At 42.4% G+C, this 27,848-nt stretch overlaps 1 protein-coding gene across 2 annotated transcripts in view; it reads right to left on the bottom strand.

Annotated features, from left to right (window-relative positions):
- Nucleotides 1-434: 434 nt before the first annotated feature.
- Nucleotides 435-27,848, bottom strand: part of SF3A3 (splicing factor 3a subunit 3) — a 29,212-nt gene continuing 1,798 nt past the window's right edge. Inside the window, exons 3-17 of one of the 2 annotated variants that reach the window (XM_065873086.1) lie at nucleotides 27,687-27,739; nucleotides 27,476-27,581; nucleotides 23,845-23,917; nucleotides 23,363-23,454; nucleotides 22,237-22,319; nucleotides 21,190-21,328; nucleotides 19,837-19,905; nucleotides 19,340-19,407; nucleotides 19,075-19,182; nucleotides 17,869-17,938; nucleotides 15,707-15,871; nucleotides 15,471-15,581; nucleotides 14,250-14,340; nucleotides 1,666-1,721; nucleotides 435-744 (exon numbers count right to left, since the gene is read on the bottom strand). In XM_065873086.1, the coding sequence (XP_065729158.1) occupies nucleotides 667-744; nucleotides 1,666-1,721; nucleotides 14,250-14,340; nucleotides 15,471-15,581; nucleotides 15,707-15,871; nucleotides 17,869-17,938; nucleotides 19,075-19,182; nucleotides 19,340-19,407; nucleotides 19,837-19,905; nucleotides 21,190-21,328; nucleotides 22,237-22,319; nucleotides 23,363-23,454; nucleotides 23,845-23,917; nucleotides 27,476-27,581; nucleotides 27,687-27,739 (1,362 nt within the window). In that variant the 3' untranslated portion in view covers nucleotides 435-666. The remainder of the gene's footprint in view (nucleotides 745-1,665; nucleotides 1,722-14,249; nucleotides 14,341-15,470; nucleotides 15,582-15,706; nucleotides 15,872-17,868; nucleotides 17,939-19,074; nucleotides 19,183-19,339; nucleotides 19,408-19,836; nucleotides 19,906-21,189; nucleotides 21,329-22,236; nucleotides 22,320-23,362; nucleotides 23,455-23,844; nucleotides 23,918-27,475; nucleotides 27,582-27,686; nucleotides 27,740-27,848) is intronic. The other variant, XM_065873087.1, reaches the window with a different exon arrangement.

Genomic DNA, 27,848 nt, shown 5'->3' on the forward strand with positions numbered 1-27,848 from the left:
CTCTGAAGTAGCAAGCAGGTGAAGTCAGTGCTGGGCTTAGTTTCACTGTGTGCCAGGCTGCTGAGGCTTAGAGAAGGGGCGGGGCAGCAGGCCCATTCCCAAACAGCCCAAGTCCTTCCTTTATGCAAATAAAAAGGCAACCTTGGTGCCACAACTTTGTCCTTAGCAGAGGTCCTGGCTCACCCCCCCCATCTTTCCCTAGTACAGTATGCGCACGAATGGCTGACTCAGCTAATGGGGTGATGCTCACTTGGAGAAGTGGCAGCAAATGGGAGTGGGGAGGCTAAGTCAGAATTACCAAGCATAATATATGTAACATAACAGGCGCTCATTAAACTTCAGTTGCTACTGAAGTTCGCGAGAAAGAGGTAGGGAGGTGTTAAGAACTAGAGGACTGAATTAGCACATAATCCCGGGCTTCAGAACAAGACACGTTCAGAACAAGGGCTGGTTTTATTTTCCAACAGAATCTTTTTTAATATAAAACAAAGATAAAACACACCTCAACCCTGCAATATGCCAGCATGCCTTGCTTCTACAAGATGCGTGCTAGTCCGTAAGACTAAGTAGCAAAGAGTCTCTAGGAGCATTTGGCTGGGAGAAATAGAAAAAGCAGATTTTAAGGAAGACTGGGCTAGCCCCACAGCTGAGAAACATCCCTGAACACTAGAGCAGTCCTTGTCTTTTCAGATCCTCGTACGTCTTCTTATTCACAACGTTCCCACTGGAGTCTTCATACTCTTCCTAAAAGGGAAGAGGAACACCATTAGCTACACCTCCTGGGGGAAATGTTTGGAGCCAACCTCTGGATACCTGAGCTCACCCTGGCCTGATTCCACGCCATTCGTCTAAGACAGCCTTTCTCAACTGGGGTTCTGCTCTATTGCTCACAGCACCTATTAGACATCTAGGATGGTACCAATTATGACCGATCCTTGTGGCTATCTGAGAAAATAGTTCATTCAAATCACTGTGTTTAAGATGAGGAACCCTGGTTGAGAAAGGCTCACTTAAGACATGGTTTTCAAATGGTTCCCAAGAATCCTAGGTTTCTGCCTAAGAGACCACTACAGGGGATGAAAGGCCAAGAAGGCTGAGCTTCTCCACATCCAGAGCAGTTCTGCTTTTTTCTATTTTACTTATTGGAGTTCTACATTACTGTCTGAAAAAGACTTTGCTGCTAAAAAAAGGGACACTGAAAACCACTGACCTAAGCAGCAGCTACCATACCTCACATACACATCATTCCTCATCTCTGAAATCTGTTCAGGATGACTATCTCAAGACCAACAAGGATAGCTCCCCACCACGTGAGAAGATCATCTCTCATCAGATGCTCTCCTCAAAGGATATCTAACGTATGACATGGAGTCTCAACTTCTTAGCTTATGAATCCTCACGGCAGGACAAGACACAGGGCACTCCTGCTTGCCACTTCAAAACTTCAGTGGGAGAATATAACCTGTCTTAAGACACAGATTTAAAGTCTGACACATTTAATTTAATATCACAAATGAATTAGGCTTACAAGTCAAGAGCCAATTGTAGATATTGTCACATTACACTTGCTACTGCAGTGAACCAGGGACCATCTCTTACCTCCCTTCTACATGGTGAGGGAGCTCTGTCACTTGATGCTATCCCTGATGCTACGTGAGCACTCACCTCAGTGTCAGGCTGCCACCGTTCCGATGCCTTCTGCAGTTTCAGCTTGGCCCACACTGCAGGACGAGAAATGATCAGCAATCAGATTCCACTGAGTATCTACTGGGTACAAGGTGCTACAACACATTCCTCGTTAGGATCCCCCTGAGTGCCTGCCCTTGAGACTTCTACCTGCCCCAAACTGGAATTTTGGTTCTGGATCGCCTGTGGACAAACCCCTTTCATTGCAAAATTTACCATAATGTTTCTTTGCTGTAAAATAAAAGTTGGATCAAATCTAACCAAAGACCTCTTAGAATTGAGAACTGATCCTCTCAAAGGAAAAAGATAATGTGGTACAACATATAGGCATTATTGGAAAAAGTGACCTTACTGTATTAAAGTTCATAATAGAAGAGACTGAGAACACTAGACTTTGTCAAATATGTCTATTTAAAGTCTGCTGCATAAGCTCTATTTACAATAGCCAGGACATGGAAACAACCTAAGTGCCCATCATCGGATGAATGGATAAAGAAGATGTGGCACATATATATAATGGAATATTACTCAGCCATAAAAAGAAATGAAATTGAGCTATTTGTAATGAGGTGGATAGACCTAGAGTCTGTCATACAGAGTGAAGTAAGTCAGAAAGAAAAAGACAAATACCGTATGATAACACATATATATGGAATTTAAGAAGAAAAAAAAAATGTCATGAAGAACCCAGGGGTAAGACAGGAATAAAGACACAGACCTACTGAAGAACGGACTTGAGGATATGGGGAGGGGGAAGGGTGAGCTGTGACAGGGCGAGAGAGAGGCATGGACATATACACACTAACAAACATAAGGTAGATAGCTGGGGGGAAGCAGCCGCATGGCACAGGGATATGGGATATGGCTTGGCTCGGTGCTTTGTAACCGCCTGGAGGGGTGGGATAGGGAGGGTGGGAGGGCGGGAGACACAAGAGGGAAGAGATATGGGAACATATGTATATGTATAGCTGATTCACTTTGTTATGAAGCAGAAACTAACACACCGTTGTCAAGCAATTATACCCCAATAAAGACGTTAAAAAAAATAAAATAATAATAAAGTCTGCTGCACATATTTCAAAAACTTCAGAGGAAAAAAAAAGTGAAATATCATGGCCAAAGAGTCTGAAAGATAAGATGGTTCAACAAACACTGAAGACATTAAAACGAGAATTCTGACAGTTCAATAACTAATTATTCCAAAGATCACGAAAAGGGGAAGACATCTACAGACACCACCATAGCTTCAGAGGGAGGGGATCAAACACGTACAAAGACAGGACAGATAACAAAACTAGGGAAAGAACAACTTAACCCTGTAAGAATGGTGTCAGGAAGGTGCACCCTTAGAACAAAGAGCTATGTGGAGCAGATGGACAGGTCTGCTGCTACAGAGATAAGATGATAAAATATTAACAGATTACAGTGAAAAGGAACAATTACTTGATTCTTATATCCCTTCACATTTCCCATCAAGCAGAACAATCTCTAAGCTTGACCACACTTTAAAAAAAAAAAATTTTTGGCCATACCGCATGGCATGCGGGATCTTAGTTCCCGGGATCGAACCCATACCCTCCGCATTGGAAGGCGGAGTCTTAATGACCAGGATGACTAGGGAATTAATAAACTTGACATGATTAGAAGGTATACCCTATAGAGGAAGTTGAAGTCTAAGGTGGGTGAAGAAATAGTAAACGAGACAACATGGAAGAAAGCGCTTAGCTCTGTGCCTGGTGTACAGGCGCTCAACGAATCATCTTTTCCTTCCTTGCTAATTGCCTTAAATTAGCTGAAGTCTTCAGGCCCAGATAATGTGCACATTACAAATGAATGGAGAATTTACCACGTGCCAGGGCAGGGCCTTATCATATTCTTTGTCCAGGCCATTCAGGAATCCAACCCAGAGTGGCTCGAAAATACCAGATATCAGAAAGGCTGTCATGATTTTCTTTTCTTTTCTTTCTTTTTTTTAAGACAGCGTGTGGGTCATCTCAGAAGGCGGGAGGCCCCGAAATATAGGGTGGTTAGTTTTTTTTAAAAATAAATTTATTTATTTTATTTATTTATTTTTGGCTGCGCTGGGTCTTTATTGCTGTGCGCAGGCCTTCTCTAGTTGAGGCAAGCGGGGGCTACTCTTCGTTGCAGTGCACGGGCTTCTCATTGCGGTGGCTTCTCTCATCGTGGAGCACGGGCTCTAGGCACGCGGGCTCAGTAGTTGTGGCTCATGGGCTCTAAAGCGCAGGCTCAGTAGTTGTGGCACATGGGTTTAGTTGCTCCGCAGCATATGGGATCTTCCCAGACCAGGGATTGAACCTGTGTCCCCTGCATTGGCAGGCGGATTCTCAACCACTGTGCCACCAGGGAAGCCCCTGTCATTATTTTCTTAAAGAAAAAAGTGGATGTAGGAAACTGGAGCAGTGAGGGAGATGTTACTCTTCAGAGGAATCTGAAAACAATTAGAAAAAAATGGAACCACCTCTGGGCGCCAGCGTGGGTTCACTAAGAATAAGTGAGGCAAATTAATTTGAATTTCCTATTTTTGATGGGATAGTGCCGACCTGATAAAAGGTATAGACACAGGATATCATGATTTTAGCAAAGCGATTGCTCTCACAGGCAATGTCCCTAGAGTTCATGAAAACATTGTAACTCTCATGATACTGCCATAAACAAGATGGTGTATTTGAACCTGATGCTATTAGTTTATTAGTTTAGTAGACTTATACCTGGTGAATATTGGTCAATTGTGACCAACCACCTAAATGGGGAATCTCTGGTGGCAATTCCATAGGGCTCTTTCTTAGCTGTCTTTTGTTCACCTTAAAAAAAGTCATAAGTCTGGAATGATGGAATGATTAAAATAATAAATTTATAAGTGAAATCCTTCATTTAAGTAAAAAAAAACAAAAAACAAAAAACCTACTGTAACTTAAATGACAGTACCGAATCTCTCCCTCCTGGCTAAAAGCGCCAAAAGGAAAACTTCAACAGAATGATCTAAAACAAAGACAAGCAAATCCAGTGTGACAGCTGTGTCAACGGTTACTTCCTTGCCCACTCCCATTAGGGAACACATCTTCCCAAGGTGTTCTGGAAGGAGCAGTCCTGGTCTAACAAGTAGCTATTTTTGCTGCCAGCTACTGAAAAGACAGCTGACTGGACTACAGATGTCACCTGACCCAGCTGCACCTGCCTATTGTCTTTCCCAGATATTAGAAATTGGGACACTGAGAGACTGAGCTGGATGATGGCAGGCTCTGAAAACTGAAAAAGGTCATACAGGGCAAGGGCTAGAGTTGTCTTCATTGTGAGCTAAGGCTTAAAGAGAAGACACAAGGAAGTGGAGAAGGCATACATGTAGAGGGAAGCATAGCTGGATAAGCATATACTTGCTAACATGATGGAGGGCATGGAGTTAGGTTTTAATTGGTTCTCTTCCTCATAACCAAAAATCCTTAAGATGTCTAGTTTTGATGCTTTCAAAAAACCCCAAACCCAAAAACCACACACAAAATCCAGGTTTAATAAAAAATAACTATTCCACCGATAGGAAAAGAAGAAAAATTGCAGAAACTCTACAGAATAGAATTAACTTTGATTTCATAATTGATTGGCGCCTACTATTAGTGAGACACCTGAGATAAAGTCTGTCATGATCTTGTGGGAGTCAAGATACATAAAACCATCTATCTGTTACTGAAAGTCCTAAAGGAAGACAGAGAGTTAATCTAAGATACTTAAAGGGAGGAATAATCCCTGGGAAAAGAAAGGGAGGGGGAAGGTGATGATAAATTTGTAATAAACCTATAAATGATCTATTGGGGGGGGATGAAAAGAGAAAGTGATATTCAGATAGAAGTGAAACTACAAATGCTATGTAGAGAACCTACAAATATTAGAACCTGCAAATATTCAAGGGAAGTCATGATGGGTGGAAATGATACAATAAATCAAAGAAGTGGTAATAATATGCATATAACAGAAATTGATAAACCTAGACACCTCAATAAGGAGATAAATATTGAAAACAATATGAATAATGGAAAAATCATGAACCTGCCAATAATATTCTGGAAAAAAAATTAAGTTTTCTAAAAATCTTTGTATGGCTAAAGAGAAAATGCATAAAGTTTTTTCTGGAATACCCCTTAATGATCATCTCAAAAACATCTACTTGATGAGGATGATTTAAAAGAAGGCAGGATAGCACTGTGGAAAGAGAAGAGACTGCTGTAGAACAGACATGGGTTTGCTCCATGGCTTTCTTCCACTTACATGCTATGTGACTTTGAAAAACTTACCTCATTTTCCTCTTCTGGAAAATGTGGGGGACCTCCTACATCACTGGTTGCTCTGAAGATTAAATGAGTGTAAAAATCTCCTATTTACCTGGCATACACCAGGCACCTGGTAAATGGTAGCTAGTAATAGTAAGATTAAACTCCAAATGAAAAGATAAAGGTGAGTTTGGATCTCACGCCTCAGACTCTGCAGAGGAGCCCACAAGTGAAGCTGATAATGATTGCAGCTTATGCTTCTTCACTGAATACATTCTACCCTGTGGTCAGACAGGCTGTAGCACTTGACCTGCACTATCTCATTTAAACTTTGAGACAACTCTCTGAAGTAGATATATCAATATTATTACCACCCACATTTGATGGATAAGGAACTAAAAGACCTAACTTGTCCTGTGTCCCATAGCCAGTAAGTAAGCGGTGGAGCCATGATTTGGACCCTAACCAGTGGCCTCTCCAGAGTGCACACTTAACCACCACGTGAAACTATATTAGGAATGTGGTTTTGAACCAACTTTACCCTTGAAGCAGAACATATGAAAACATATAAAACTTGACAGAATCCATCAACCAAGTCCTAGGGAAAAAGATCATGACAAGACATAGTGGAAGTAAAACCTACTATGCATAAAATAAATAAGCTACAAGGATATAGCACAGGGAACAGAGCCCATATTCTATAATAACTATAAATGCAGTGTGATATTTAAAAATACTGCATCACTATACTGTACACGTGAAACACATAATGTTGTAAATCAACTATACTTCAATTTTAAAAAAGTGAAATAAAAGAGATAATGGCAATCTGAAAGCAGAAAAAACACTTTTTATAAACAAGGTGATAAGGATATTGATAGATATGAGATTAAACACATAATGTCTCCAGAATCACTATGAGGGTAAGACGTACAGAATTTACACTGCTTCAGGCCATCCAGATATAATCATCTCCTATAAAAAACTCAACTAATAATATATATTAATAATAATAGAAATTTGTAGTAGAAAGAAACTATTAGATGAAACATTAAACGACTTCCCTGGTGGCACAGTAGTTAAGAATCCACCTGCCAATGCAGAGGACACAGGTTCAATCCCTGGTCTGGGAAGATCCCACATGCCGTGGAGCAACTAAGCCCATGCGCCACAACTACTGAGCCTGCATGCCACAACTACTGAAGCCCACGCACCCTAGAGCCTGTGCACCACAACTACTGAAGTCTGCACACTCTAGGGGCTGTGTGCCGCAACTACTGAGGCCCGCACGCCTAGAGCCCATGCTCCGCAACAAGAGAAGCCACCGCACCGCAACAAAGAGTAGCCCCTGCTCACTGCAACTAGAGAAAGCCCGCACGCAGCAATGAAGACCCAACACAGCCAAAAAACAAAGAAACATTAAAGTTAGAAATGTTAGAAAACTACTCGTCAAAGAAATAGCTTCAAGTCTACTATATAATCTATGTAAGTGAGAAATCTAACAAGATAACCTTTCCAGCAAAGGAGTTAAATATAAATAGATCAATTAATACACATTGTAAAGAGCTTAATATCCCTATACAAGGATAAGCACTGATGACTGGGGTAAAAAAGAGCCCACATTTGCTGCCAAAATTTTGATAACTGGGGAAATGGTCTAAGTCTATTACAACAGAACAAACAAGCTATCAGGTAATGGGAATTTCGAAAAGAATATGGGAGTGATCAATAAGGTTACAATACAATATTGAGTTTATGTGGCTCAAATAACACAAATTAAAATATACACAAAACTGGCAGAAATGCAAGAGACAAAGCTTAATTACAACTGGAAATGTTAACATGTCTTTATCAGAATTCAAAAGAAATAGATGTAAGTATGAAATTAAAAACCTGAAAACTGCAGGAAATTTAAACAGCCTACAGGTGGAGAGACATACTTCCTTTCAGGCATACATAAATCTTTAACAAATCACTGACTATATACTTGGACACAAAGATAAAATACATTCTAAAGGCAGAAATTCTGTAACTTACTGCATGGACCAAGAAAAAAAAAAAAACAATGAAAGAATCAGTGCTTTTAAAAATAATTACTGAATTATTCTTTAAAACTCAGAAACAACCTCCTTAATAAACAAAGCTCTAAATATAACATATCAATAATGGATATTTCCAATGGATTCCTAACAGAATGATGACTAGTTCTAAATGCCTGTATTAGAAAGAATAAAGAACAAAAACAAGAAAGTTCTTGACTAACCAAAGCAATTTTGAGAAATAAAAATAGTGCTAGAGGTATCACACTCCCTGACTTCCGACTATACTATAAAGCTACAGTAATCAAAACAGTATGGTAGTGGCACAAAAATAGACACCTAGATCAATGGAACAGAATACAGAGCCCAAAACAAACCCATACACTTATGGTCAATTAACCTATGACAAAGGAGGCAAGAATATACAGTGGGGAAAAGATAGTCCCTTCAATAAGTGGTGCTGGGGGACTTCCCTGGTGGTCCAGTGTCTAAGACTCCATGCTCCCAATGCACGGGGCCTGGGTTCAATCCTTGGTCAGGGAACTAGATCCCACATGCCGCAACTAAGAGCTCGAATTCTGCAACTAAAGATCCCGCATGCCTCAATGAAGACCTGGTGCAGCCAAATAAATAAATATATATATATCTTTAAAAAAGTGGTGCTGGGCTTCCCTGGTGGTACAGTGGTTGAGAGTCCACCTGCCGATGCAGGGGACATGGATTTGTGCCTCAGTCCAGGAGGATCCCACATGCCGCGGAGCAGCTAGGCCCGTGAGCCATGGCCACTAAGCCTGCGTGTCCGGAGCCTGAGCTCCACAACGGGAGAGGCCGTGGGGGTGAGAGGCCCGCGTACCGCCAAAAAAAAAAAAAAAAAAAAAAGTGGTGCTAGGAAAACTGGACAGCTACATGTAAAAGAATAAAATGAGAACATTTTCTCACATCACATACAAAAATAAACTCAAAATGGATTAAAGACCTAAATGTAAGACCAGAAACCATAAAACTCATAAAAGAAAACAGACACAGAACACTGTATGACATAAATTGTAGCAATATTTTTTTTGATCTGTCTCCTAAGGCAAAGAAAACAAAAGCAAAATAAATTAAACTTAAAAGCTTTTGCACAGCAAAGGAAATCATTAACAAAATGAAAAGACAACCTACTGAATGGGAGAAAATATCTGCAAATGATATGACTGATAAGGGATTAATATTCAAAATATGTAAACAGCTCATACAACTCAACAGCAAAAAAACAAACAACCTGGTTAAAAAATGGGCAGAAGATCTGAATAGACATTTTTCCAAAGAAAACATACAGATGGCTAACAGGCACATGAAAAGATACTTAACATCACTAATCATCAGAGGAATGCAAATCAAAACCACAATGAAACATCACACCTGTCAGGATAGCTGTCATCAAAACGACCAGATAACAAATGTTCACAAGGATATGGAAAAAGGGAACCCTTATACTGTTAGTGGGAATGTAAATTGGTGCAGCCACTATGGAAAACAGTATGGAGGTTCCTCAAAAAACTAAAAACAGGGCTTCCCTGGTGGCGCATTGGTTGAGAGTCCACCTGTCGATGCAGGGGGCACGGGTTCATGCCCTGGTCCAGAAAGATCCCACATGCTGCAGAGCGGGTAGGCCCATGAGCCATGGCCGCTGAGCCTGTGCGTCCAGAGCCACAACAGTGAGAGGCCCGCGTACCGCCAAAAAAAACACCAAAAACTAAAAACAGAAGTACCGCATGATCCAGCAATTCCACTCCTAGGTATGTATCAGAAGAAAACAAAAATACTAATTCAAAAAGATACATGCACTCCCAACATTCATAGCAGCATTATTTACAATAGCCAAGATATGGAAGCAACCTAAGTGTCCATCAACATATGAATGAATAAAGAAGATGTGGTGTATGTATACAATGGAATACTACTCAGCCATAAAAAAGGATGAAATTTTGCCATTTGCAACAACATGGATGGACCTGGAGGGTATTATGCTTAGTGAAATAAGTCAGACAGAGAAGACAATTACTGTATGTTATCACTTACATGTGGAATCTAAAAAATAAAATAAAACAAGTGAAGATACTAAAACAAACAGATTCATAGATATTGAGAACTAGTGGTTACCAGTAGGGAGAGGCAAGGGTCGGGGAGGCAATATGAGGATAGGGAATTAGAGGTACAAACTACAATGTATAAAATAAATAAGCTACAAGGACATATTGTACAACACAGAGAATATAGCCAATATTTTATAACTTTTCTTTTTTTTTGCACAGCTTGTGGGATCTTAGTTTCCCAAAACAGGGACCAAAGCCGGGCCCTCAGCAGTGAAAGCATGGAGCCCTAACCAATGGACCACCAGGGAATTCCCCAATATTTTATAACTTTAAATGGAGCATAATCTATAAAAATTTTGAGTGACTATATTATTCATCTGAAACTAATATCAACTATACCTTGAAAAAAAAGTAAGTTCTTGATTATAGACTTAAAAAAAGCACAAAGAAACAAGATTGAAGAAAATAATAGTGAAAATGAAACAGTAATGGGGTGGTGGTGGTGGGATGAATTGGGAGATTGGGATTGACCTATATACACTGATATGTATAAAATAGATAACTAATAAGAACCTGCTGTATAAAAAAATAAATAAAATTCAAGTCAAAAAAAAGAGGAAACAGTAAAACTCAGAATAAAAATATTGAGTTTCCTACTTTAAAAATATTGAGTTTCATAATAAATCAAGGAATTGTATTGGCTATTAACTAAAGAATCTTCTCAGAGTGGTCCCCTTGTATGAAGAAGTAATCTCTATTTAAAGTTTCAAATGACAGAAGAGAATGTAGCATGTAATCCCATTGATTTTATGACAAAAATATGGTTTTGATCACTAAATCTGACAAGTGTCTGAAAGGAAAACAAAAAGCACATCTTTTATTTATGAATGTAAAAACAAAACTTCTAAAAAGAATCCTCACAGGGTAAATAACTCCATTAGGTGGTCCAGTGGTTAAGAACCCACCTCCCAATGTAGGGGGCGTGGGTTTGATCCCTGGTTGGGAAACTAAGATCCCACATGCCGCGGGGCAACTAAGCCCGCACACTCTAGAGCCCACACACCACAACTACTGAGCCCGTGTGCCGCAACTAAGACCCGATGCATCTAAATAAATAAAGAAAGAAAGAAAGAATGGGCACAAGTCTAATACAAATACTTCACTAAAGAAGATGCACAGGGCTTCCCTGGTGGCGCAGTGGTTGAGAATCTGTCTGCCAATGCAGGGGACACGGGTTCGAGCCCTGGTCTGGAAAGAGCCCACATTCCATGGAGCAACTAGGCCCGTGAGCCACAACTACCGAGCCTGCGCGTTTGGAGTCTGTGCTCCGCAACAAGAGAGGCCGCGACAGTGAGAGGCCTGCGCACCGTGATGAAGAGTGGCCCCCGCTTGCCGCAACTAGAGAAAGCCCTCGCACAGAAACGAAGACACAACACAGCCATAAATAAATAAATAAATAAAGAAAGAAAGAAAGAAAGAAAGAAAGAAAGAAAGAAAGAAGATGCACAGATGGGGATTTCCCTGGCGATCCTGCATGGTGTGCAGTGTGGCCAAAACAAAAACAAAACAAAAAAAAATGCATTAAAAGAATATCTACCACCCAGTATGAAATAATTCAGGAATGCTGTTTTATTCAAGGCCTGATAAAAGAGAAAGTAGTAAAAATGTTGTCATCTTTCTTTTGAGGAATGTGATAATAAAATCATAAGCCAGTTTTAAAATTAGCGTAGCTGCATCACCATGGTCCTTTAAAACAGCATCCAGGGAAGGACGACTTATTGCCTGCTTCTATTTAACGTAAGACTTGGGGGCAATGCTTAGGAAAAATAAATACATGGAACAAAATTAATTAAAACATCCCCTTTGTTTTTGTAGTTGGCATGATTGTAAGCCTAAAATAATGTAAATAGTTCAATTACAAGGCATCAGAAGTAATAAATTAACTCAGGCAATTTGCAGGACATAAGGAAATATACACAAGGGACCTCCTTGGTGGTCCAGTGGCTAAGACTCTGCACTCCCAATGCAGGGGGTCCGGGTTTGATTCCTGGTAAGGGAACTAGATCCTGCATGCTGCAACTAAGATCTGGTGCAGCCAAATAAATAAAATAAATATTGAAAAGAAGGGGGAGGGGGGGAGAGGGGGAGAGGGGGAGAGGGGGAGAGGGGGAGAGGGGGAGAGGGGGAGAGGGGGAGAGGGGGAGAGGGAGAGGGACTTCCCTGGTGGCGCAGTGGATAAGAATCCGCCTGCCAATGCAGGGTACACGGGTTGAGCCCTGGTCTGGGAAGATCCCACATGCCACAGAGCAACTAAATCTGTGAGCCACAACTACTGAGCCTGTGTTCTAGAGCCCGCAAGCCACACCTACTGAGCCCGCGTGCTGTAACTACTGAAGCCCGTGCACCTAGAGCCCATGCTCCACAAGAGAAGCCACCACGAGGAGAAGCCTGCACACCACAACGAAGAGTAGCCCCTGCTCACCGCAACTAGAGAAAGCCTGCACGCAGCAACGAAGACCCAACGCAGCCAAAAATAAATACATTTTTAAAAAAAAGAGAAAATACACACAAAAATGAACAGTGATCTATTTACTAGTTATATGCAGCTAGAAAATACATCTAAAAATGAGACTGCATTCAAAATGCAGCATTATGGTTCTATGACATTTCATTATTATTTTAATTTCCTCCCAACAAAGTAAAGGGTAAAAAATGAAGAGGCTAACTGGATAATCTGATAACAAGATACATTTAAATTCTGATTAGAGGAACTGTCTATCCCGACTTGTAAATGAATAAAGAGACAAAACAGCAAGGAGGTCTTCCCTGGTGGCTCGGTGGTTAGGAATCCGCCTGCCAATGGAGGGGACATGGGTTCAAGCCCTGGTCCGGGAAGATCTCACACGCCACGGAGCAACTAAGCCCGTGCGCCACAACTACTGAGCCTGTGCTCTAGAGCCCGCAAGCCACAGCTACTGAGCCCGCGTGCCACAACTACTGAAGCCCGTGCGCCTACAGCCTGTGCTCCGTAACAAGAGAAGCCACCGCAATGAGAAGCGTGTGCACGGCAACAAAGAGTAGCCCCCACTCACTGCAACTAGAGAAAGCCGCGCACAGCAATGATGACCCAATGCAGCCAAAAATAAATAAATGAAATAAATTTAAATTTTAAAAAAAGTATTAAAACAAAACAAAAAAAAAACAGCAAGGAGGAGTCTCCAAAGCTGACTCACACAAAATACTCAATGAAAGAGTCCCCAGAGTCCACAGGTTAAATCAGGGATCGGGGAGCTCTTTAGAAGGTCATTTCTACTTGGCTCTGCCATGGAGGATTTGAACAACCCCAGAGCTGGGAGCCAAAGGAGTTAGCTGAACAGGCAGTGAAGTAGTGTGATATGCACACCTGAGAGGGAGTGCCTGAAATTTAACAAAGTGGAGTGGTAAAATTACTTTCTTCACAGTCTAACCCATGAACAGTGAAAACATGACAGAGAAGCGATAAACTAGAAAGAAAATTAGAAGGCTGTGAGAAAGATGGCAAAAGCTACCACTGCCAGGCAAACAGGAAGCCTGACTGAGGTCCCTGGGTGCTTCAACAACACACTCCTGGACACACGCTGCACTTGGCTTTTTCTCCAAAACGTATTTTGCTGCCGTATTGCTGGGTATCTGCCCTGTCACCTCAGAAATAAGTTTACTGAGACCATTTCTACTTTTTCCTTCATATCTGCAGTTAACATAGTAAAATCAATTCAAAAAATATACATAAACCCATTCACTCAAAATCTTGCATACAGGAGAGTTCACAGACCCCAGTTAAAAGCCGTTTTAGGGAATTCCCTGGCAGTACAGTGGTTAGGACTCCGAGCTCTCACTGCTGAGGGCCCAGGTTCAATCCCCGGTCGGGGAACTAAAATCCCACAAGCCGCACGGCACGGCTGAGGGGGAAAAAAACAAAAAGTTGTATTATAGTCAGCACAGAGCTCTTCTCAAGGGAGAAGAATCAGTACTACTGACTAATTCATCCCCTCAATAATCAGTGAATGTATGTAGGACTGTAGTAGTTTGTACATATCCACAACCTGCTGCCTTTGGGCCTGGACACACCAGGGTTATCGGGACAGTGAACTGTAGGTCTGACCTCGGGAACAATAAAGCTTACTTACAGGAGACGGCGTCTTCAATCTGTGTCACGTTAGCAAAGTGGGCGGTGTTTGGGATGCCCAAACACCTCATGCCATGAGCATGACGCCATTCCTGGGAGAAGCAAGAGGACAATGTGAAACGGGATGACTGAACACTGAGCATTAACTCCATTCTACTCATAAGCCCTACCCTGACCCTTTGCAAAAGGCTCCACCTAAAGGCAGCGATCCTTTTGTGGCTCTTGTTTGTAGACAGCTGGCTGTGACTGACAAGAGGCCGTTACTTCAAAGCAGCACTGCACTGTTTGCCTCACTGGGCTGGTTTATAAAAAACCTAGATCCAGACAAAACCTGTGTCAAGACCACAACTCCCCAGTCACCTCCCAAGCAACCCCCCCCCCCCACCAGCATGAGTAAGCGTTACTGATGGCTCGTCAGTGTCATCTTTGGAAGTAAAGGAGAAGACTGTTTATCAGATATAGGCAAGGGTACGAAAGAGACCAGTAAGAGACGCTGATGCAATGACAGTTCTGGCTCAGGGACAGCAAATGGCATGGGCCCTGGATGCCAATTCTAATTCGCTGGAGGTGGTGTTGAGAAAGATTCAGAGAGTACTCAGGAGCTTGGCGGAAAAGACCCCAGGATCAGTTAGATCTGTCTGAGGGACAGAGAGAGGAGTTCATATAAATTCGCCATCCTTGGCTACATCTAGCAAGTCTTCCATTCTGTAAAATTTCCTTCCAAGTACTAAGAATTGAAGACAGAAACAAAACAAGGGTGAATTCACTTACTGGAGTACCACCCAGATAATGCTTTCTCTCAAGAATAGCTTGATAAATGTCATCCCTTTCGTTTCTTTTTTTCAAGAGGGAAAGGCCCATTTAAGACCCAAAGAAGGAGGCGGTCAGCCCTTTCTTTGGTCCTGAGTACTAGCAACAGGATAGAGAAATGACCAAGGAGTCAGAAAGGCAAAATGAAAAATAAAGAGCAAGAAAGAGAAAACAGAAATGAGGTTCAAACAGCAGAGTGGTGGGCTGCCTCCAGAAACCATCTCAGGTACTACCCAAGGCTGGCACTGGTGCCAGAGGCCAAATGCCACATGCTGGACTTTAGATCCACTCCTTCTCTGATTCTCTTAGGCTCTGGGCACTAGTGATCCTCTCAGGCTGCTCCTATCCTCTTCTCTAAAAGACTCATGTTTCATGCTTCAACATCCAGGAGAAATGGCTCTGAATTCCTTACAGCAAAATGCCGCTGGAAGGCCTTGGGACCTCGGTAGGTGTAGTTTCCACAGATCTCACAGTTATAGTTGATATTCAGGCCATGAAGCTTATACAACCAGTAAGGAATGGGCTAAAAGAAATCAGATAAAAAAAAAAAAAAAAAAAAAGAAATCAGATAAAAAACAGTATTAGACTAGTCTCTGCATCTGCTTCCAAAATGGGATATGAGGGAAAGATGGTAGTGTTGGGACTGACTTTGCCATCCCAGCCAAGGGGCAGGTTTTTGGGGTTGTAAATGATTTCGTTCTCTTCGTCTTCACTTTCGCTCTCGCTGATCTGCTCTTCCTCCTCCTCCTCTCGCTCTTCTCCGGTTCTTGCCTGCTTGCGCTGTACATTTTCATGAGTGAGATGTCGCTGTTCCTAAGTGAAGCCCATAAATGAAAAGGGAAGTCAAAGAATAGTGCAGGACAAGAAGGGAAATTTCCTATTCTGCTATAACCCTTGCTGACCCCTCACTTCCAAGGATTAGGTTTTCTTCCTTGTTGAACAAAGAGAAAGTCTTGTCTTCAAATCAGAATTCCTCATCGGCAGAGGAATAATTCTCCCCTGATCTTAAAGGAAAAAGTCAAAGGTTTTATAAAGCACTTGCCTAAGTTACTCGTCTGAGCCCACGAACTATCACAGAACAACAGAGAACAGTCTCTTCTCTTCTGTCTCTAAAATATCTCCTGAACCGGTCCTTCCTTCTCCTTCCCACTGTTATCGTCCTCACCAAGATGACAACCTTCTAACTTGCCCTGAGTCTCTCCTCATTCCAGTCCAGCTTCCACGTTGTTCCCAGATTTTTCTGCTCAAAAAAACCAATCTAATGGTACACTTTGCTTAAAGAACTTTTATTGGCTTTCTGCTGCTTAAAGGACAAGGTTCCAATTTCCAACATAACTTTTCAAATTTCTCTGACCACTCCCCCTCCCTTACAAGGCACACCCATATACACTGGTTTCCTCATTATTTCCTTTCATCGTATTTTACCTTCTTGCTTGCTGTTTCCTCTACCTGGAACATTTTTATCTCCCTCTTTCTACTTAGAACACTCAATCTCAATGTATTACAGCATGTGTCACATTATACTGCAGTTATTTGTAGCCCTCAGCCACAAAGTGGGCTTTTTGAGGGCAAGAGGCTGTGTCATATTCACTACTGTATCCAAAGATCTAGCATAATGTCTGGAAACCAACAGGTGCCAATAAGTGGTGAAATAATGGTAAAAATAATATCAGTACATAACAAGAGCAACGTCTAGAAACCATTTTTGGCTGGAACTGGCTGGAATTCCAAAGACAAGAGTGCCACCTCCTGGCAGGGAAAGCAAAATGCTCTCAAAGGAGGGAGAAGTAGTGGGCACGCCTGTGTCAGGGGCACAAATCTGCCTCTCAGTCTTCTTCAGAGGACTGGCAACACAGACTGCTGCCCACCCTAGCACAGCGCAGGTTTACTGTGGAGAATATAAGCGCCCCCAGTATCCAATGTCTGGCTAGCCTCCTCTTATCAAAAGCAGTTGTAACAGAAGGAAACAAAAAGATGAATCTTAGTTTTATAAGCTATTACATAAGTGGTCCTCAAACAAGGGCAGAATGAAAATGTCCATGGCAACTGACAGAGACACGCAGACCAGCTATCTGCGCCAGAGCCACCTGCTTGCTCAAAGCACCATGTGAGCACTTGTAGAGGCAAAGGCTCAGAGTGGCTGAAAACTACACAAAGCAGACAACCAGAAAGGCCGGTCCTCCGCAGGACTCCCAGAGACACTGACCACCTTCTCTGGATGAGTGGTGCCCTTTCCTCCACCTTCTCTTCCCTGAAAGAGTCATTTCCTCCCAGTTGTCCCTTCTTTCTCTCCGAGATAAGCATCGTGGTCAGGTTAGGCCTTTTTCTACCCACAACCCCCACTTCAGCTTCTTCTTGAAAGAATATTCAGAAAGGAGTTGCTCACAGCCAGCTCTGTACCACTAACCTCCCGGCCCTAAGAAGTTTCACACAATCTTGTGAACACGTAAGGAATGCCTTTTCAGAATAAGTCACATCTGAAAAGCTACTCTTATCTGCCTTTTGGGTCTCCCCTGGGTATACTCCAGAGCTCAGGCAAAGAATCTGGATACTAAGGGGAGTCTATTCTCTCTGTCTAGCCTCATGGGATTGGGCAACCTTGGGAATATCACCTAACAACAGACACCTAAGAACAGAACAGCACCTCAATAAAGGGCCAAGTACCCTGGGAGAACCCAATTTTCTGCTGAAGTAGTTTGATATGTATCTTTCCTCTTGCAATCCTAAAAAAAAAAAATCCTACAAATTCATATTTCTCTTACTTCCCCAACTTGTAGCATTTACAGCCCTCAGCAGAGTCAGTTACTCACCCCAAGAATCTCTACATATTCGTAGATCTGGGCTTCTAGGAAAGCAATGTCTTTGTTCCTCTCAGTGTCTCTGAAAATAAGAAAGAAACTGTATCACTCAAGGGTTCTTTTACCCAATGCCCTGTTCCGTATATCTGGGAACATTTATTCCATGGGTGCATTAAAAATTACAAGCATGTGAGAGATACCACGTTGTGAAAGCAAATGCTCTGTTCAGCTCAGGACTCGCTGACAGAAGTACTGAGGTTATTTCTTAGAATGCATGGAAGCTTCCCCTTTGACCTCATTCTAGAAGGTGAAAGATATATCCAGGTATTTAAATTTCCATGATTATAACATACAAAGGAAATGTGGTACAGAAGAGCAAGCTCTGGAACCAGCAGACTTGGGCCCAAATCCTGACCTTGCTCCTTAGTAACTGTGAGATAACAGACACACTTCATAACTTTTCTAAGTCCTTATCTGCAAAAAATCAGGATAACTTTTTGGGATTGTTTTGAGAATTAGGAAAACCACATATAAGAAACACCCTGTACAGGGCTTCCCTCGTGGCGCAGTGGTTAAGAATCCACCTGTCAACACGGGGACACGGGTTCGAGCCCTGGTTCAGGAAGATCCCACATGCTGCGGAGCAACTAAGCCCGTGCACCACAACTACTGAGCCTGCGCTCTAGAGCCAGCGAGCCACAACTACTGAGCCCGCAGGCCTAGAGCCCGTGCTCCGCAACAAGAGAAGCCACCACGATGAGAAGCCTGTGCACTGCAACGAAGAGTAGCCCCCGCTCACGGCAACTAGAGAAAGCCCGCGCGCAGCAACAAAGGCCCAACACAGCCAAAAATAAATAAAAATAAAATAAATTTATTTAAAAATAAAACCTGTACAAACTGTCATTAGTAAAAATGTACTTAGAAAAATAGTTTTGAACCTACTTAGTTTCTATAAGCTACAGAGGTAACAAAAGGTACCCAGGGCACAGTTTCAACTTTACAGACATCACCCACTCTCAGTCAGCTGAGTACAGACTGTCTTTGGTTTATAACAACAATGAGAGCACGCTCTGCCATTAGCAGAGAGAAAGAGCTGACTGGCTCTCGATGGATCAATAGTGGTGATAAAACAGGCTTTAAAATTTCTGTTGTGGTAAGAATTCTGCATGGGAATAAAAACTTTAAAGTGTCAGCAGAGGTGCGGCCCCAGCCACTCACCGCTTGGTGCCCTTTGACTTGGGATTTTTGGCAAACAGAGAGGTGTCGAGTGACTCCAGGGACTTTCCTTTGGTGCTGAATAGCCTCTGGGCTCGCTCTTCTAGGGTCCTAAGGAGACACAAGGGGCAAAGGAATTCAGGACTACTTTATACGCCTGCTTATCTCTGCAGTGGGGGGGTGACAGAACAAGGGAATCAGAGCCACTTAGAAGATCGTGAAACACACAGTAAATGAGACAGTTCTGATAGAAAAACCAGCCTCTTACCCGCCACACTTCAGGCCTAAAGCTAAGAGTGCAGATTTCAATCTGTCCAGACCCAGGGAGGCCAACTCCTGTATGAAAGAGACAAGTTACAATTTTATATAAATAGACTTGGAGAAACAACAAATGCTGAAACTTCATCTTTGCAGGCTGGGGTGTGGGTGTTCCTAAAGCTGTGGCAAGACCACACATTGCACAGCCAATCTCCTAGCAGTACGCCCCAACTCTCCAAAGAGGCCTTGGGGGGTTAAGTTCATACATAACCATACTGGTGGTGTTCCATTACCTCCACTACAGCTTAAGATGGTTAGAATTTTTAGTTTATGGTTTTCAAAGAAGTTGGATACACTTTTTATTCTTTTTATCTTTCTACATTCTTTGTAGATGCTTGGACCCAAGAACTGATGTCTTATAAGTTTATCACATTAAAAACAGGAGACTGAGCGATCCCTCTGAGGAGTGAACAGGCAAGACCAGCACAGTGGATAAAGAAAACATACCTCCCAGGAGGAGAATGCAGAGAGGTCAAGATGGGCTCCGGCATGGGTCAGGGCACTGCTTGTCTCTTTCTGGAAAGAACGATATGATGTTTATTAATACCCAGATTTAGAATGAAGGCAAGGGAGTCATCTAAAGTACAGGCACACGTCAGAGACATTGCAGGTTTAGTTCTAGACCATCACAGTAAAACGAGTATCACAATAAAGCAAGTCACATGACTTTTTTGGCTTCCCAGTGCATATAAAAGCTATGTTTATACTATACTGTAGTCTATTAAGTACACAATAGCATTACGTCTAAAAAAACAACGTGCATGCCTTAGTTAAAAAATACTTTATTGCCGGGGCTTCCCTGGTGGCGCAGTGGGTGACAGCCCACCTGCCAATGCAGGGGACGTGGGTTCGAGCCCTGGTCCGGGAAGATCCCACATGCCACGTAGCAGCTGGTTCATGCACCACAGCTGCTGAGCCTGTGCTCTGGAGCCTGTGAGCCACAGTGCTGAGCCCACATGCCACAACTGTGGAAGCCCGTGTGCCTAGAGCCCGTGCTCCACAACAAGAGAGGCCACCACAATAAGAAGCCCGTGCACCACAACGAAGAGTAGCCACTGCTTGCTGCAACTAAAGAAAGCCTGCGAGCAGCAATGAAGACCCAGTGCAGCCAAAAATAAAATAAATAAAACAAATAAATTTATTTAAAAAAAAAACTTTATGGCTAAAAATGCTAACCGCCACCTGAGGCTTCAGTGAGTCTTGGTAGTAACAAAAATCATGGATCACAGACCACCATAACAAAATGAAAAATGGCACTAATAGATTTGCTTGACACAGGGTTGCTGCAAACCCTCCATCTGTAAAAAAATGCACCACCTGAGAAGTGCAAGAAAGCAAAGTGCAGTAAGATATGGTGTTCGTTATCAGGTAGGTGCTGGTTGGCCCCTTATACACATGTATGAATGACAACCAAATGCCTACAAGAGCAGAGCCAAAAAAAAAAAACCAGACTGAAAAACTCTCCCAGAGATTTCAGGAAAACTCAAGTCTGTCCCCAGGAATGAAAACATAAAGATTTCTAGCATATAATTATATCAGTTTTTGGTCAGTAGGAACCACAGAGCAGTAATGACATGGTTGGTGAAACTCCTGGGCCCAGCCAATGGCAAGTGGGCCCTGACAAATCTCTTTCAAAGTACACAGAGAAAACCCAGCATACTTGGCAGACAACATCTCATGGCCATAACTGATCTCAAGGGATCAGCACCTCATGCCCTAAAGCAGAGGCTCAAGATTACAGTAAAATAATTAGTTTACGTCCCTGGCATGTCCTCCACCCACACCCCCACTGGAGCTCACCGGCCATCCAGGAAAAGTACCATTCTCCCACTTCTTCTCAAACTCATTCTGAATTTTCCCAAAAAGTTCATTCTGATCTTGGAGAGGTTTCACTCTATCTGTGTAATCCTGAAGGTACTCAAGCAGCATCTCCAGATATCTACAGAAGAGTAAATAACACAGAGACAGCAATGTTTCTATTTTTGATATACTGTTATGCCCTGTAAAACATACTTATAATTCCAGTGAAACTAGTTTTTTCAAGTAAAAATACTACTTTAAAAAATGAGCTTACAATTGGCTTTCTCCTAATATGTCTTTTTTTTTTTAACATTTATTTATTTGGTTGCGTCAGGTCTTAGTTGCGGCAGGCAGTCTCCTTAGTTGTGGCTCACCGGTTCCTTAGTTGCAGCTGGCAGGCTCCTTAGTTGCGGCATGCATGTGGGATCTAGTTCCCGGATGAGGGATCGAACCCGGGCCCCCTGCTTTGGGAGCACGAAGTCTTAACCACTGCACCACCAGGGAAATCCCTCTCCTAATATGTCATCTTGATTCCGACCTTTCCTATCTTCTTTCATCCTCATGATACAATTCCAAATACTAAAGTCTTAACTCACATTAAAAGATTTTAGGTAAAAAGAAAATGAGAAAAAGAGAGGAAGGTAGAGTACAGATTACTAACCAGGGGAATAACAACACAAACAAAACTTAAATCTGTACATCAGACCCAGGCACTTAACTTCAATCACAATCTGAGAAAGTCTAATTTTTTCCCATTCAACTCCAAAGACACAGAGCCACCTGGATGGGAGACTTCCTTCTACAATGAGACAACATTAAGAACAGTATGGGTCTAAGATCGCGGATGTGCCCATAGACACACATTCTTCCAGAGCCAGAGTATTATGGTTTTGAAACCATGTCATTCAAAATTCCTATCCTCCAATAAACCTGGAAGTCATTCATATATGCCTTTCATGCAACAAAATTCAAAACTGCCCTCAAACCTTCTCATTAAACAATCTTCTAGTTAAATCCAGTAGAGGCCTAGAAACTAGTAATGGCTACCTCTTATACTCTGCATTCTTCCTTTCTTTAGGAATGTCAAACAACTGGTCGAAGATTGACAGGTAAGTGATATAATCCAGCTTCTGGAAAGAGAAAAGAAACGACAAGAGATTCAGTTAGGTGTTTGCATCAAGTTGCAATATAATCTCCAATAAATGAGATTAACAAGGTCCAGCTCACTTTAGTCTTCCCCCCCCCAATATTTAATTCCTGCACTGAGTGTTAATTCCACTGGACTGAGCAGAATATGATACACAATTAACTCTGTGAAATAAAGATCAAGTCAATACACCATAAGCTAAAAGAAACATCTGCTGAACATTAGCATTGGGTTGGCCAAAAAGTTCATTCAGTTAGTGAATATATTTTTCAATAAAGTTCTTCGTGAAAATGAAAAATGTCCTTTATATTTACTTAAAACCAAATGAACTTTTTGGCTTACCCAATATATACAGGGCACCTGTTTAAAGACTGACACCCACTACATCCTAAAATAAGGTCCCAGAAGGTGCCATTTGTTCACTCATTCAATCACTTACTGAATATCTTTGGACCAAGTACATGGATACAGATGAGAACAAGACAGATGCAGGACTGTACTCATGGAGCTGAAAGTTTAGTCACAACTTCTGAGACATGTCCTCACAACCCCAAGAGAAATTTCATCATGTACTTCCTTGTGACCCTGAGACTGTCACATTAAACCTCAGCTCTTATGGTAAGTTATTTTCTAATACCTTTTTAAAGCTATTAAATAGCCCTCCTGGCAGAGATTATGTTTTTGTATCTTTCATGTACCTACTACTCTGTGTGCCTAACACAGAAGCTTGATGTGTACTTGTGAGTTTAAAAATTTTTTTTATTTTTACAAAAGCAAAATAAGCTTGTTGCATTAATAAAACAAAATATATTGATAAGTAAAATATGCTTATTGTATTGACTGTAGAAACCTGACTTTCACTTTGAAAAGTGTTTCATTCCAAGAAAGCACATCACCTCTTTAATACTAACATAACGGTTCCGAACACAAGGAAGACACTCTAATTGTTTCAGGTCTAGTAGCCCCAGCCCAGTGTCCTGACTCACCCCTAGAATCAGAGCCACTCTCCCCTCTCCTGGGTCTTACCTCAGAGGCCTTCAGGTTAATGTATTTGAGGTAACAGTCATGGAGATCAAGGTAACGACCATATCCCTCTTCATCTGTGAACTCCACCAAATCTGAAGGAATCAGATGTCAAGATTCAGATACTAAAGACCACTTTCTTGGACTTGGCTTTTCAAGTGGACTGCATTGTTTCATAATGCAGCCCTTCAGCCAAATATCCTCCCTCTAGTCACAAAGTGAACAGACCTCGCTTTTCCAGGCGAGTGAATTTAAGCTGGGCTAGCACAAAATGACTATTTTGTCCAAGGCCGATTCAGGATGACAATCTAGTCCAGACTTTTCTCTAGTCTAGCAAAGAGGAAATCAGTAAGGGAACCTGGCTATAAATTTCTCTGGGGCCATTTTCCAGGGCTCTGAGGGCAAATCTGAACTCAAATCTGAACTCTGGTCATTAACCTGTACTTCTCTGCTAGTGCTGGATAGAAACATTAAACGCTACTTACTTTGTGCCTCTTCACTTGGATTCTCTCGAGCCTTCAGGAGCTCCTCAAATTCCACTGACATTGGCACACAGATCTGATGGGAAAAAGAGGAAAAGCTCAGGTGGCTTTTTCAACATAGAAGTTGCAATATCACAGAATGGACTATATAGAAAGTTGGATTTCTAACACTATATTTGGCCTTGATTTTTCATTAGGAGCTTTCTTCTGTTTTCTAATTACCTTGCTTTTTCCTTTTTCTTTTTGCATTGTTTAACTAAAAATCGCTGAAATAACACATGCTCACAAAAACTCAAATAACACAAAAAGACAAAATGAAAAAAAAAATCAAGGTTCAGGGCTTCCCTGGTGGTGCAGTGGTTAGGAATCCACCTGTCAATGCAAGAGACATAGGTTCGAGCCCTGGTCCAGGAAGATCCCACATGCTGCGGAACAACTAAGCCTGTGCGCCACAACTACTGAGCCTGCGCTCTAGAGCCCGTGTGCCACAACTACTGAGCCCATACGCCACAACTTACTGAAGGCTGCGCGCCTAGAGCCCAAGCTCCCAACAAGAGAAGCCACCACAATGAGAAGCCTGCACACCACAACGAAGAGTAGCCCCCCCTCGCCGCAACCAGAGTAAAGCCCACGTGCAGCAATGAAGACCCAACGCAGCCGAAAATAAAAATAAAACAAGTAAATTTATATGTATATTTTAAAAAAATCAAGGTTCCCTTGGACTTCCCTGGTGGCATAGTGGATAAGACTCCGTGCTCCCAATGGAGGGGGCCTGGGTTCAATCCCTGGTCAGGGAACTAGATCCCATGTGTGCCGCAACTAAGAGTTCCCATGCCTCAACTAAGGAGTCTGTGTGTCGCAACTAAGGAGCCCACATGACGCAACTAAGACACCTGGTGCAACCAAATTAATAAATATTAAAAGAAAAAGCAAGCCTCCCCTTTAATAATTCTCCTGGGAATAGCTAACCACTGTCAACAGACCTTTTTCATTTTTTAAATTTTTTATAAATTTATTCATTTATTTAATTTTTGGCTGCATTTGGTCTTCGCTGCTGCATGTGGGTTTTCTCTAGCTGCTGAGAGCGGGGGCTACTGTGTTGCGGCGCGCGGGCTTCTCACTGCGGTGGCTTCTCTTGTTGCAGAGCACAGGCTCTAGGCGCACGGGCTTCAGTAGTTGTGGCTCACAGGCTTCAGCAGTTGTGGCTCACGGGCTCTAGAGCGCACGCTCAGTAGTTGTGGTGCAGGGGCTTAGCTGCTCCGCGGCATGTGGGATCTCCCCGGACCAGGGCTCGAACCCGTGTCCCCTGCACTGGCAAGTGGTTCTTAACCACTGTGGCACCAGGGAAACCCAACAGACTTTTAAATGTCAGCCATTCCCAAACTCTGCTGCCCATAAGAATCACCTGGGAGAGTGCTAAAAAGTCCTAACGCACTTGATACCAAATTTAATCAGAAGTGGTGGGGAGGTATCAGTCCTTTTTAAACACTTCCAGATTCAAATGCACAGCAAAATTTGGAAACCACTGCTCTAGGTATTTAAATATATATATTTGTGCAAGTACATACAGGCAAGTGCAAGATTATTATTTTGTTTCTTACATAATTAGACTTATTTTTTTTTCCCTTAGTATATCTTAGGCATTCTTCCAATCATTTATTTAACCACTTATTCCTCATCACCTTTCCATCTGGGCTGGGATAAGGTTAACACACCAGAATGGTACTTGTGCCTTCTCTCTCAGTTACCAAAAGACTTAATACTCTACCTTCCTAAGGGGATGAGGAGACATAGGTAGGTGTGTGAGTCCATTCATGTACCTCCACTTAACTTCAATAAATAGCCTCTCCTGTCTGCTATTTTCAGTCTCTTCATTTTTCCATCTGCTCCTTGAAGTATGTATGCCTTCCCTATTTTCCTTGTGATCCTCGTGCTTCTCCTCTCCTTTTTTCTGCCAGTCTTTCAAATGCATACTAAACACTCCACACTACTGTAACCTCATTATCTATTTGTGCCTCTGTGACCAGATTTCCACTCCCACTTCTTCAACAGAGTAGCAATCCTGGCAGTTACCAATCAACAACAGCTGAGGGGCTTCCCTGGTGGTGCAATGGTTAAGAATCCGCCTGCCAATGCAGGGGACACGGGTTCGAGCCCTGGTCTGGGAAGATCCCACATGCCGCGGAGTGGCTAAGCCCGTGTGCCACAACTACTGGGGCCCGCGCACCTAGAGCCCATGCTCTGCAGCAAGAGAGGCCACCCCAATGAGAGGCCGGCACACCACAAGGAGGAGTAGCCCCCACTCGCCGCAGCTAGAGAGACCCCACACACAGCAAAGAAGACCCAACACAGCCAAAAATAAATAAATAAATAAAAATAAAATTAAAAGACCTATGCAGTAAAAAAACAAATAAACAAACAAACAAACAAAAACAACAGCTGATCCCAGTAACTTCCTTTGTGAAACTCATTGGCTGAGCTTCAGTAAGACATTACCTGGAGCTGCCATTTGACCTGTGATGGATGGCTTCCCAGGCTCCTTTTCAGTTAAGTACCTTATTAAGAGTGTGCCCCAAGGCACACAGAAGCTGACAGTCTCCCTTCACACTGTCTCTCCCTCCCAGAACTCTATGATCCATGGCTTCAACCATCAAGTACATGTGGTAATTCTCAAGCCCCAGTCACCTAATTTCAACTGCTCATGGGACACTTCTACCTACATATAACATCACCTGAATATCTACATACATAAAAATTCATTTCCACTACAAGTGGGTTACCTCTTTCTTCCTTATTTCTATCAAGGGAACAACTTTTTAGTTACACAGTCATAAAAGCTCAGAGTAATCACTGACCTATCTCTCTCCACTTCTCCTACAGCCATGCCTCGCTCCCCCTTCCCCCAGAATTCCTTTGGTCAGCTGTGTAAGATGCTTAATGGATTCTTCAATAACTGAGATGGAATCCCTGCTCCTTATCATTTTACAATATAGTGGGGCAGACGTTCATTGTCATAAAATATGACAGAATCATAAAGACAGGAAAGATTAATTGGGGGAGTAAAGTAGACTAGGAAGGAATTTTCATGAAAGAGTAGGCCTCTGGACTGAATCATGAAGGTGTAATGATCACTGGAAGCGAGTAAAGCCTTTTTGTGTTAGTTGGATCCTCTAGGTAGCAGATTTTAAGGGAGAGGAGCGCAAGTGGTTTATTGGGTGGGTATTATCCATTAAAGATAAAAAGGAGAGAGGAGGATTGGGCAGGGAGAGCCCAGACCATGATGAAGATAGGACAAAATCTTGACCAACCCAATGAGGAACTCTGGAGCAAAGATTACTCACTAGAAGAGTCTCACAATGGGCAGAAATAACCAGGCCGTGGTACCCACACTGTGCTCAGTCACTGGCTGGGGGCTGCCCAGGAAGAGAATGGCCTTAGCTTAAAGCTGAGGGAGATCCTGAAAGCACTGGAGTTGCAGGATGTCACCTAACTTCGCTGCTTGCAGCTAACTGGCAAGTTCTTTTTTGAAGGGACACCTGAGTGGCAATCTCCACTTTCCTTACACCTTTCCTTTGTACGCTCTTTGGACAGGTTTGGAGAAAATACTTTCTGAAAATACTTTCTGAGGTCATACCTCATTTGGGTGCTTCCGGTGGAACTCCTTTATTTGTTTGAGTCTATTATAGAATTCAGCAAACTCATTGGGTCCTGAAATGGCATTGAGCTCCTCCTTTCGTAACCTGCAATTTCAGAAAAAAAACAGAGAACACGAAACACAAACTTAGTCCTTTAACCATGGCTCCTCAAAAGCAGTAATTCCTGGATTGGCTGTGACTGTCACTTACCCATCCTTATCATCATACAAATCCCTCAGGTTCCCACTGACTTCCATATACCTCTGAAAGGCAAACACAAACCCATCAGTATGAAGCAATCTGTACAACTTAGACCCAAGCAACCAACAAAGGCTCTCTTGTCAAAGCCCAAGGAAACCGCAAGAGATATGG

The sequence above is a fragment of the Phocoena phocoena genome, chromosome 1 (genome assembly GCF_963924675.1).
Source record: "Phocoena phocoena chromosome 1, mPhoPho1.1, whole genome shotgun sequence".
Lineage (NCBI taxonomy): Eukaryota > Metazoa > Chordata > Mammalia > Artiodactyla > Phocoenidae > Phocoena > Phocoena phocoena.